We start from the raw sequence: 12,640 nt of genomic DNA on the forward strand, positions 1-12,640 counted from the left end.
GGAATTGTTGAGTGAAGGTTGCCAGTGTTTTGTTTGAGTTGTCAGTTGCGGTGAAAGGCCTCTTCTGTAGAGCCACGTTCTGCTGGAGGTCTCTTCATGTTCAAAGGGAGCCGTCTCCATGGTCACCATATGTTTGCTCAGGAAACAGAATTGCATACGGTAGTAACTTCATGAAATTGGTTGGGCTTTTTTAGATCGAAAACTTTTTCGATCCAAAAATTTCAACCAAATTATAATTTCCATAAATTCTTTTAATTATTCATGGAAAATATATATGAAAAATTCGCCTGTTCTCAGAGATTTTTATTCCATAGAAAATGTAGTTTGGGAAGATGAAATACTTAGATGTAATGCTAGTTTATGTGCTACTTACTGCTGTTTGTACTATTCATTTCCCTTGGCATTGATTGAGGAATGTGGTCCGTGCTAATACCTGGAGTTCACTTTCTATTTCTGTGTACCAGTGGGATGTGTTTGGTATAGATTGTGGCTTATGATATTTGTTATGAAATGGCATTGCATTAAAAAAATGAAATGAAGCTTGAGGTTTGAATTCTATTTTTTTTAACCTTTTGCTCCTCTTGCATCTTTTAGGTTTGATGTGATGGTGGTAGTTCGCCTTGTAACCAGTGGGTTGCCGGTTCAAACCAACCCTCCGCCCACCTCCATCGTTGGTGGTTAGAGGGCCTGATGGTGCTGGTATGTTTAACATTCCCTTCCTGATCAGTTTGTGTGGTGGATAAATATGGCTCCATCCTAGTTAACAGAAATACACCTCTGTGTTGCATCCTATTCATTCCCCATGAAAGTAATTAAGAGCAGTGTAGGGGTGAGCAGTGAGTACATGGGCATAATTGACAGCACTAAGACCCTCCTCTCGGCTGTAATTAGTTGTTTCTAGTTAGCACTGAGGCAAAGGAGCTTTTTTCAAAGATTATCTATCTCATGCTATACTGTCATGACACAATGACAAATTAATTTATTTCAAAGCTTTTTACAGCTATTTACCAAGAGGCCCCAAGAAACTCCGCTGCAGTTCCTAAGTACTGATACGTACTGGATTTATCTTACAGAAATGTAAAGTCATATTTAGCCTGTCACAGTCATCTAATTGGGATAAAACACCCTTTTACAGACAGTTTACTAGCTAGCTTGTCCTTGTCAGCACTGATCCATTCATTTGCTTCCAGCTTATCCTGTTCAGGGTTGTGGGGGTGCTAAAGCTAGTCCTGGCTGTCATACATGGAGAAAAAAGGCACATAGGATGGATGAGGAGATGCAAACAAACAAGCCGACTCACTCTGAAGGTCTGCTTAGCAGTAATTAATCTAACATTAAAGCTTCTAGATAGAAAGATGGCCTATTAAACATCCCTACTGTAAGGATAGCTCTACATCACCATCCTGCTCTTGTGCTTAGAATCATTTTTTATGAACAGTGTGAAACATTATCAATAAAACCTTCACAGGGACAGCTACAAGTTTGCATTCAACTCAAAAAAATACTGATCACATCAGCTTAAATTGAACAGCCTGAAACACAAGCTTCCCTTAGCAATAATGAAACTTTATTTTACCACAAACGGAGCATCGTTAATGATGGGTGAAATGCGGAGCCGAACAGACAGAGCAGTGTGCTTTGATAAATCGAGTGATTATATTCTAAAACACTCCTTTGTTCTACAAACCGCGCGACATAACGTAATCCTGTTCAGATCTCTTGGACTCAAGAAAGGGCCCCGCTTTCAGAGACGTGCCAATCCCACAGGAAGCCGCTTTCTGCAGCTTTTCTTGCTTTGGATTATGGGAGGAGGTATTTTTAGTTTGATCAGGCATTCCAGTGATCTCACCGTGTGTGTTCCCAGTTAATACATCTCATTAACTCATTAGAGTTCACTTGGTATCTGCTAAATCCTCCCTGTGAAGGTTAATGAATTATTCAACGGCAAGACTTATGGATCTATAGATCTTTTTTTTTTATATATACACAGAATATAAAATAAGTAAGCATTTTAATCAGCTGGGGGTTTGAAGTCTTTTCTACCTTTAACTGCAAATGCTTTATTCAATTTCAAATAAGGGAGCTTTTATTTATCAGCTGCTTTATTTCTCTGTATTATGGGATGATTATCAGCAACTCCAAATATGCATTTTCTTCCTCTCTAACATCTAAAAAATGTATTCTTCTTTGAAGGACAATCTAGATGTTCTGACTGTTAGGGAGTTGGAGCAACTTTCCAAAAGCCAAAATGTAATAATAATAATAATAATAATAATAATAATACTACTACTACTACTACTACTACTACTACTACTACTACTACTACTACTACTACTACTACTACTACTAATAATAATAATAATAATAATAATAAAATTTCTTTGATATAGCCATCTACATGTAAATCTAAAAGTGCCACAAAATCACAAGACATTAACCAATATAAAAACAATAATATATAAACTATTAATATCTTACCAAGAGTGTTTTCTAATGTTGACATGTTTGATATTACATCCTTAAATGATTCATTAGGTTATGTATTGAAACATCAAAGTAATTGTTAGCTAATGTGATTTAATAAAATAAATAAGTAGTGATCTTTTACACCATGAAGAATAATTTGGCATGGGAATATCAATAATATGTTAAATAATTTCAATTAAACATTTACCACAGTTCTACTCTTCTGATCCAAACTGTTATCTTTGATGAAAGGAAAGTAGCTTTCTTGTTCCAAATTCCAGGTTCATGTATTATTTTCATGTATTATTATGCAATAATAACAATCAAACATATGATTTAGCATATTTAGAAAAAACTGTGAATGACCAGACAATCTTCCAGTGGTGGGCACTGCTAGCTAAAACGCTAACCCTAAGGCACTAATCATAAACAGTTCAGCTACCAACATGGTATTCAATGGAAGCTAATGGTAAAGTGCTAAATCCAGCTATACTGATGTGCTACAACATAGCATTGTGCTCAGCTGGATGAAATTAGCTATTGCCTGTCTATCAGAACGGTTAGCGCTTTAGGAAGTGATTCTTTGGAACACTTTCAGTTTTATCACTGAGTTGCCCTAATTGACCACAATAGGGCTTTAGTCAATAGATTTTAAACTGTTCAGAGACACTATTAGATTATATTGAGATTACAAACTAGCAACCCTTCCTGGGTACAAAGTAAATGTCATTTGCTGCACTGTTTCAGTGGTGGAGAAAACAAGAAGAGGAAACAGTCTTCGTCCACTTCAAAATAAGAGAGTGAATATGAACTTCTAACCATTAGAATTCTTAACAGCCGACAAGAAAAACTTCAACACAGATGTTGAACTTATTCAATTGAAAGTTTAAAAAACAAGCTAAGTGTGCAAAATGTTTTCAAAGTTAGCAAGAAAGATAACACACCAAGCCAAAACGTTGCTCTGGTATTAGCACAGAAGCAGAGGTATTTCCTTCACTGCATTCTTCTATAAACAAATTTCAAAGCCTAATTGTTTTCCACCAAAAATTTGACCTATATGTTGTTCTATAAATAATTATTCTTTATTATGCATAGACTGGCTGCATACAGCCTGTAGGTATATCTTTCATTAAAGAAAAAAGACAACATTGGTTGGAATAAACATTTTTACTAAGTTACAGTTATAGAAAAAACCCCCACAAATGAACAATTATTACCATGCACAATTTTAGTATACAAGACAATACAGTTACTTTTCAATATGAAAATGCCACTCTACATGTGAGTATCTCACAGAGATCATTGATTAATACCTCAGTATTAAAGCCAGAGAACACACTATATAAAAGAAGTAAGGTTGTCTTTGATGGCCATGTTTTAAAAATCATATGCAAGCTATATACATTATACACTGTCTCCTCTGTTCCAACCACAGAAGCTAATCTATCTGTATGGACATTGTGGATAATAATAGACATCTTGCTTCTTTGTGATAATTTTAGTTTTAAAGCTGACTGATCACGTTCATCCTTTTAGATTGTACTTTGTAGCATTAATTAAAGCACAAGGCCGGGAAAAAAAAAGTTAGTTTTTTTCTTATTTGAGCATGAGAAGACATTAAAGACATTAGGCTTAACTACAACTGTTTTAACAAAAAATAATAGCAAAAACCCTGCCCACAGTTGTACAATGTAAAATATGAACAGGTTAGCATACTATTTGACACTTAGGGTACTTCTTTTGAAATTCAGTAGACCACTTTTATCAAAGAGCTTTGAAGCCGAGTCACAACAGAAAACTGTACAGTGTCAAATGTCGATGCTGAGCTGTACTTAGCAAAAATTTATATCAGAAAACAAAGTATGAAGAAAAAGGAAAGTACAATGAAGCTAATCAAACAAACTGACCACATCTGGTGGTTGAACTATACATTTCTACTGTTTTAGGATTGTTTAGGTCTGGAAAAACCTGGTTGGACTCCCAATTGGAAACTAAAAGCAGATTTGTTATGAGATGTAGATTATGTGGCATAAGATTTTGTGATCCTAAAAAGCTACACTATTTCTTGAAAAAGTGAAGCTGCTGTTTCAGTTTGGTCTATTTTTGAGACCTGTATTTTGAAGTAAGGAACGAAATAGTCCTTAAGTTGTTTGCCCATGTATTAGGGTTAAGAACCACTGACATCAAGCTGGCTAAAAACTATTTATTTTATAAGATAATTTTTTTTATCGTTAGTGTGACAGAAACTTCGAGTTGTAAAAATATTAGAGTCACAGGGACAATTAAAAAGAATGAGAAGGAAAGATTCTTTGACTTACATACCCATTTTGAAATTTAAACCCAAAAATGCTGAAAAAAATACTATGTGTAGTCAATATTGTCTAAATATTGAGCACACATAGAGCGAATTCACACCAGATAAGTCAACCCACACTTGATGTAGCACCACATTACTGAAAAACTCACTGCTACACTAACAAAGAATTATTATGGTGCTAATTGACTTACAAGCTGAAGGTTAATAAAGCTCATTAGCAGTTGTGATGTTCTGAAATGAAACTCATATATTGCATAAAACAAGATACTAGTTATTAATATAACAGTAAATGAATTTAGAGTTGAATTAAAGAAGATATTACTAGATGCATAACATGCATCTAGTAATATAATTATAATTAGTGTGATCAATTGTCAGTTGTTCAAATCTTTCAAAAACATTAATGTAGGTAAAAAAAACAACTAACAACTTCATTTCAATGGACAAAGCAAGTATAAGGGTGGATGTTACAGTTTTAAGACCTAGTATGACTGGCTTCATATACTACTGACAATAATAAAAACAGCTCAACTACCGTAACAAAACAGTAGCTGTGTTTCTATTAGAATTGTGCAATTTGACATTTAGAAAATAAATTTGCATAATGAAAAATTGGCAATTTCGAAAGAACAAGGTTTGGTGCTATAATGAGGTGGGTTTTTAGACTTATCAAAATTGGTTTATTTCTCAAGACTTCAATCAGAAAGTCTCCTCACATGGGTCAAACAACCAAATGTTGGCACTGGCACAAACCACCAAGACGTTGGAGAAGGATGGCGCTGCACATTTTTTAATGACTGATTTCGTAAACAAATTTATTTATGTGTAATTTTAATTGCGTTTCTTATTTAATGGAAACACTGCAATTGTGAAATTGTGTTTTCTCTACAATAGTATCAGAAACTCAGAACCCTCTATCAGTGTTGTGGAAGGTGTGTAAAGCTCAAAATTCTGCGCCAATTTGTAATGGAAACGCAGCTACTGTTGGGTTTGTTATAACATGTAACTCAAAAGACCCAACTAGAGAGTTGATTTCAGGTCAATGCTCCAATTCACGATTCACCACTATATTGAAAATATGTCTCTAAATGGAAAGAAAGGAAACTTTAAAAAAATAACCTGGAATGGGATTTTTTCTGTTCAACGCAAAAACAATAAAAGAAAAAAGAATGACTTCAAAGTCGTCAAAAAGGAAAGAGGAAGTGGAAATGGTGGAAAACATTTAAAACATTACAGACTGTAACACAATAGAACAGGTGCATAAGGGCTCGGCCATCAGTCAGTCAAACGGCCAAACTGTGACAGCCGCAATAATGGGCTGGGAAAATCAATAACCCATTGACTGGTCTGCAGGAGTCTAATCAACGAGCGCAGAGTTTTATGAATCCAGTCAGAGGAGCAGATACAACAGCCTGATCACACCGGCTGTTCGGAGCTTTATGATTCCTCTGGTGTCCCACAACACTTGCTTAGACGCTAGCGTGATAACATCCAGTCGCAGACAAGTCCTTGTGCTTCTATTTGACTGTTTGAGGTTTTTTGGGAGGGCTAGAAAGTTTAAAATCCAGACAAAAACAAAAACAAAAAAGGCTGTAAGCTTAGGACTATACATAACCCCAACATTTGGCAAAGGCACAATAATTCAATTTTCAAAGTTCAACCGTCCGTCCTTCCAGGCTGTCGTTGCCATGTCCAAACAAATCAAACATCGGTTCCAGTTCGGATGATGACAGGCAGAAAAACAGGAGCTTCCTCAGCAGAGCACTAATGTTCCCAAGTTAAATCTTCAGCCCAGCGAGTCCAACACATGGAGGTAAAATATGGGGCTGGCTGTGATTTTAGACAGCCACACCTTGCTCACCGCTTACACTAAGACCCTCTCATTACCACATACATTAATAGCTCCTACATCATGATACAGATGAAGTTGTACGTTTGTTATGCTCCAGGTCATAAACACTACGACCGAAAATTGAAATCTATTGAAGCTTCTGTGAATCAGCCAACCTTTTTTTTTTCATCACAGATGCTCCCTGCCCTGATGAAAATTTAATCAACCATTTCTGTTGAGGGCCTGCTTCTTACATTCCGAGCTTCCTGTCTTTTGTTGGTGATACTCTTCAGAAAAGCAAACAATTCCCCTGTCACAACACGAATCCTTCTGTACGCTATCTAAAGGGGAGAAGAAAGAAAGAAAAACGCTGGGGCGAAGCTGTAGTGAAGGCACTGTTATCTGGCGGTCCATTGTGCGCAGTGGCAGGTGCTCATCGTAGAACGCCGGCCATCTCCATGTAGCGATGCAACAGTACACGAGAGATCGGCTCGATGTAGCTACACCACATGTCTGCTCTTCTTTTTTTCCCCCACTGGACTTAAAATGCAGAGTGTGATAGGCATTAATTATTTAGAGGAGCATGAGATGGAGAGCAAAATGCCAAGATCTATCAGAGTGTTGTGGAAGGGGTCTAAAGCTCACAAGCCTGTGACTCTAACAGATTTAAGATATTTGACAAAGCCTGGGAAAGCTTTTCATAGCTGCAATGGATATGACTTCAGCACCTTGCAATACTATCCAAACCCCTTGATGTTATTTTTTTCTTATACAAAAAAAAAAAAAAAAAAAAATTGTCACATAAATGCAATGTATTTTGTTCGCATTTTATGAAATAGGCCAACACAAAGTAGCACATAACTGGGGAGTGGAGCAAATATAATACTTTTTAAGACCAGTATGAATGCAATTTAAGACTTGCATCATGAAAAAAATTACATATTTTATGGTTAAATGTAGTAGAGCCGAGCTTTTTTGCCCAAAATGCACGAAATGTTGAATAGGTTCCAACACACACAGTGAGAAGGTGGCAAAGATGAATGTCATCCAGCCCAACTGACCATCAGTTACACTAACCAACAAGAGAAAAAAAAAAACACATCTAGTTAGCTAGCAAAGGTTTACTAACAGCTTGCCAGCAATATCCTCAACTGCCACGAGCAATATTCATATCAGATATCGACCCAAATTTTCATATTAGTGCATTGCTAGTAAGCTTTTGAAAGCATTTCATCAAGTTCCTTCCATTTAATGTGCTCCACTTGTTTAGTCTGTCAAATAAGATATTAATAAAAATATACTGATGTTGATTTTCTGACAAAATTAGAATAAGTTCAAAGGGTGTGAATAATTTTCTAAGGCATTACCATTAGTTTGGTGAACCACATGCTCTGAATGAATGCTTTTAGGTTAACCTGACAAGCTCAATTATGGGCGCAGTCAATGATTAATGTGTAAACTACATTGTGATGAGAAATGTATTATTTTTTTGCAAACATGTTTGTTTACGGTTGAAGCAGCCACTGTTACCTACTTTGGTATGGACCATTTCATCAAAGTGGATTTTAAGGCAATTCCATCTCTAAAATTATGAACCAAGGTCAATTCGGGACACATAAGCAACTTCTAAAATTAAATCTTGAGGACGGTGGCACTTTTTATCAAAGAAAGAAGTCGCAAGCAAGAAAAAAAATATATCATGCAAGTGATTCTTCACTTGTCTTTTTGGATGGCTGTTTAAACAAAGTTCAGAATGGTCTGGTTCATTTTGCCCTTCTGAAACCTGGATCTTTATCCATCTTAGGGGGTTTAAGCTGAATGAAGGAATGACAGAAGACAGGCGAAGGCGTGACATCACCAGACTGAGCATAAGAATGCACCAATAAGGACCAAGGAGGAAGACAACCGTCTGAGACCACTGGCTCCGGAACCCCGAGCTCCCATGCCTGCAACAGAAACCCAGCAGAGTTGGTAAGAGGTTTGAGCAGGAAAAACGTAAAACTTTTTAAGACTAATTAAATCTTGAGGGAAATTTAAGACCCGAAAAAAATAGATATATAAGGGGTATTTATAATAATGGGTTACATAAGTGTTGAGGATCCCACTATAAGAAAATAATAGCATAACAAAAATGTTGAAATTTCTGGGGTTCACAAGCCTTGTATGTTTTGGCAACAGAAATGAACAAACATCGACAAGCCAACTGGCGATAAACTTGGACATAAATGGGTGGACAAATGGGATTTAATGTCACTCCATTGATTCATTTTCAATGGAACTTACATGATGAAGTGTCCCTGTGTCCCCATGTGTTGATCAATCAATGGTTTATTAGCAGCTAGTTTGCAGTAACCTGAAATACCCTGAGTCACAGAAAGCAATCAAACATTGATTTCTGTGCGCCACTCAAACATTTGCCTGACAGTTGTCTTGCCAGAAAACAAACAAAACAAAAAAAAAAACTCCATATATGATAAAATTGAAACCTGTAATTAACAAATTAAAGCTATTTATTTTAAGGCTTAAATATTTTCTGTGACACCCCCCTGGAGGTGTGGAAGTGCACATGTGCAGAACGTACAACTTATTCTACACGGGCAGATAATAACAAAGGTAATAGCAGTTACCATTGTGCTACTTACCCTGCTCAATTTCTGATACAGAACATATGCGTTTCATAAGTGCTTAGTTCATGGAAGATGGATTACTGTTTACTGGAAGATAACGGTCGAAAACGTTCACTGATATGCTAAAATCACAGTGCCATCTATAGGCCTGGCATGACAACTGCAGGTGACAGTTCTCATGCTGTCATGATGTCATGACAGTTGATAAGTGTCTTGGCGGCACCGACTAAACATTGAACTTTTTCTCAGTCAACATCTGAAGATGCAGGAAGTTTTCAGGCAGCGGTCTCGTGGAAACATTCTAGGATTTTTATTTTAGATACACACATTTAAGACTTTTTAAAGTTGCATTGTCACTCTGGAGAAGAACCAGAAATAATCCCACATAGACGCAAAAAATAAAATAACCTTCTTGTTCTAACAAGTCATCATAAATCAAAAGGCAAAAGTGATTTTTCTTCTTCTCCATATCTAGACTTGAAGAAGCTTTCAACAGGAGAGGCTATTAAAGCATCCAGAGGAAGATAAAGTTTGTACCACATCAAAGAGGAGCCCGGCAAGCTGAAGCTGCCTCACAATGTAGCTGTGCAGCGAGATGGGAGCACAGCCCTGCTTTATATGCTGCAGCCCTGTGCAGCCAGTCAACAAGGAATAATAACCCAATGGCAGAGATGGATGACACAGTGAACGCGTTTGGAAAAAAGGTTGCTTTTCTTACGCTGAAAATAAGTCTATTACACATGGTTGGAAACAGATCCAATGAAGCAAAATTACTTTTCCTGTCTAGACAGATAAATCCACAACTGAACTTTAGCACCGGTCAACAAATCAAACAAAAAAACCAAAACAAAACAAAAACGGGACGGGATCCAAAGTTATCTCACTTAATTTGTGGATGTGTATGGGTTCACTGCCCGCGCCTTCGCCGCCTTCACTCAGAACCTTGATCTGGATGAGATAGTTGTCGCCGGCCGAGAGGCTGAGCTCGGCCGAGGTTCTGTCGGTGAATGTGGTGTGGATGTCGTTGTATCGGTGTCTCTTCAGTATCACCTGGACAACCAGGCGTTTACAAAATTAAACTACTGCGACTGATAAAAAGGATAAATCAGGGGGCGGCTTGGAACAAACCGGAACCTACCAGATATCCGGTCACCTCTGACTCAGTCTCCGTGGCAACTACAGGGTCCCAGTGCAGTGTTAGTGAGGAGCCAATCATGCTCCATTGTATGTTGAGCGGAGCCCTGTCTGGCGCTGGAAAAGAAAATCAGACGTAAAGATATGCGTGAATAATCAGCAGGTTGTAATTTAAACCAGAAGTTTCCATACACCAATGGAAAGACATACACCTTATTTTCAGACAGAACCACTCCAGTTTTACAGTCAGAATTACCAACATTTCTCTGCCAAAATAATGACAGTCTGTCAGAGATTTACTTATCGATGTATTCAATGTCAGAGCTTTACATAAATTTCCTCAGTATTTGGCAGAAACTTGGGTCAAAACCTTTTGGTTTCTTTAAACAATCTTCTCACAGTAGTTTCCTCACTTTCAGACGCTTTTTCAGATCTATCACGATTTCTCCATCAGAATGACGGCAAAATATGGATTTGTTGTCCATAGGTCACTTTATAGCCCCTTTGGCTACATGGTTACTGTAACTGTCCATCTGGAAAATCCATTTGTACCTGAGCTTTAACTTCCTGGCTTCCTGCTGCTCAATATTTCCACATAATGTTCTTTATTTATGATGCCACTTATTTTATGAAGTGCAGCAAAACAGCCCCACAGCATGATGCTGCCACCCTCGTACATCACAGTTGGGATGGGACAAGCATCCATCCTTTTGGACATTTTGGCCAAACAGTTTTTATTTCTGTTACAAGATAAAAGTGAAGGTCTTTGTCCCTGTGTTGATTTGCAAACTGCAATCTTGTTTTTTTCCTGTTTCTTTAGGAGTAATGGCTTCTTCCCCGCTGAGCGACCTTTCTGCCCAGGTCAGTAAAGGAAACATTTCACTTTAGAAGAAAAACATCTACCTGCGTCTTGTGAAGCATCTTCACAAGATATTCAGATATTATCAGATTTTAGCTGATTTTTATTAACTAACAAAAAAAGAACCAAATGGCTCACACAGGCCAAAAGAGAAATCCCACAACCACTAAAATCTGACGCTTCTGCATTTTTTTTTACATCATGTGAAGAAGGAAATTGTGCTCAACGTTTTCAGAGAAGTTTTGTCTCTGAAGACACAAAATCTTCTCTGTGTCTTCACAAAGAAAACTTTGTGATCTTGTAGGTGCTCCTAAAAGCGTATAATGTGGTCAGGTTTTTCAAATAGTTTGGTTCATTTGACACAGTGCAGGGTGAAAGAGAACCCAAATGGAGAAAATGGAACAAATGTTGCAATTTTGGTCCAAATTGAGTCTACCGGACTATCAGATGTGAAAACACCTTAGGGCTTTCAGGAAGCTCTTCTACCAGATTTTTTTTAAAGAAGTTGTTGAAAACGCAGCAGCGCCGCCCCTCCTGAGTGACTCACGTGGTTTCCTGGTGGTGTTGTTGATGGGCAGTGACTGTGGCCCGGGTCCGGCCGTGTTGAAGGCAGCCACAGAGAGGTAGTACACGGTGTTGGCTTTCAGCCCCGTGATGTTAACCTGTGTATAGTTCCCTGTTATCCGCACTTTGCCAACAGTGTCAGGCTTGGTGTCGTCTTCCCAGTACATCACCTAAAAAGGGAAGAAGGAAGAGGACAAACAAGATGTGGCATAATTTCACTGGCGCTTTTGATTACAGTATTAAAATTTAAAGGAATATATCATCACATGTGAAATACTGTTTGTATTTCAGAAGACAAAGATGGGGAGAAATGAATAAAACATTTCTCACAAGTGGAGTGTAAATTAGTAATTTAATTTGGTCTTTGGTGGGTCAAAAAAATGTATCTGTTTTTTTTTTTTTTAATAACCTGGTTTGTGAAAACGAATGGGGATGAATACATTTAATGGAACAATTTTAAATACAGAAAACGTCACAGTAAACATAAAGTTTTACTTTGGGCAGATGATTCAAAAATTATTCAAGCAGACTGGAGGGTTTTGGCTACTTTATGATGTTACTAGCTAGCATAAAATCTAACTCAATAAATAATTCATTTATAGTGTTCCTCTAGGAATACTCACTTTTATATATATATATATATATATATATATATATATATATATATATATATATATATATATATATATATATATATATATATATATATATATATATATATATATATTTCTCACTATTTGGAGTCTTCCCAGTTTGTAATTTGTTAAAACCAACAAATGAAAAGTAGTCAAGTACCATTTACAGTAACATTATCTCCCTAAAAGGGTTTGATCTGGATTTTA

At 37.0% G+C, this 12,640-nt stretch overlaps 1 protein-coding gene across 2 annotated transcripts in view; it reads right to left on the minus strand.

Moving 5' to 3' along the window:
- Positions 1-3,621: 3,621 nt before the first annotated feature.
- cntn3b (contactin 3b) overlaps positions 3,622-12,640 on the minus strand; it is a 75,029-nt gene continuing 66,010 nt past the window's right edge. For both annotated transcript variants that reach the window (XM_044122271.1, XM_044122272.1), the window contains 4 exons: positions 11,782-11,968; positions 10,380-10,492; positions 10,126-10,291; positions 3,622-8,560 (listed from right to left, as the gene is read on the minus strand). In XM_044122271.1, the coding sequence (XP_043978206.1) occupies positions 8,469-8,560; positions 10,126-10,291; positions 10,380-10,492; positions 11,782-11,968 (558 nt within the window). In that variant the 3' untranslated portion in view covers positions 3,622-8,468. The remainder of the gene's footprint in view (positions 8,561-10,125; positions 10,292-10,379; positions 10,493-11,781; positions 11,969-12,640) is intronic.

The sequence above is a fragment of the Gambusia affinis genome, linkage group LG07 (genome assembly GCF_019740435.1).
Source record: "Gambusia affinis linkage group LG07, SWU_Gaff_1.0, whole genome shotgun sequence".
Lineage (NCBI taxonomy): Eukaryota > Metazoa > Chordata > Actinopteri > Cyprinodontiformes > Poeciliidae > Gambusia > Gambusia affinis.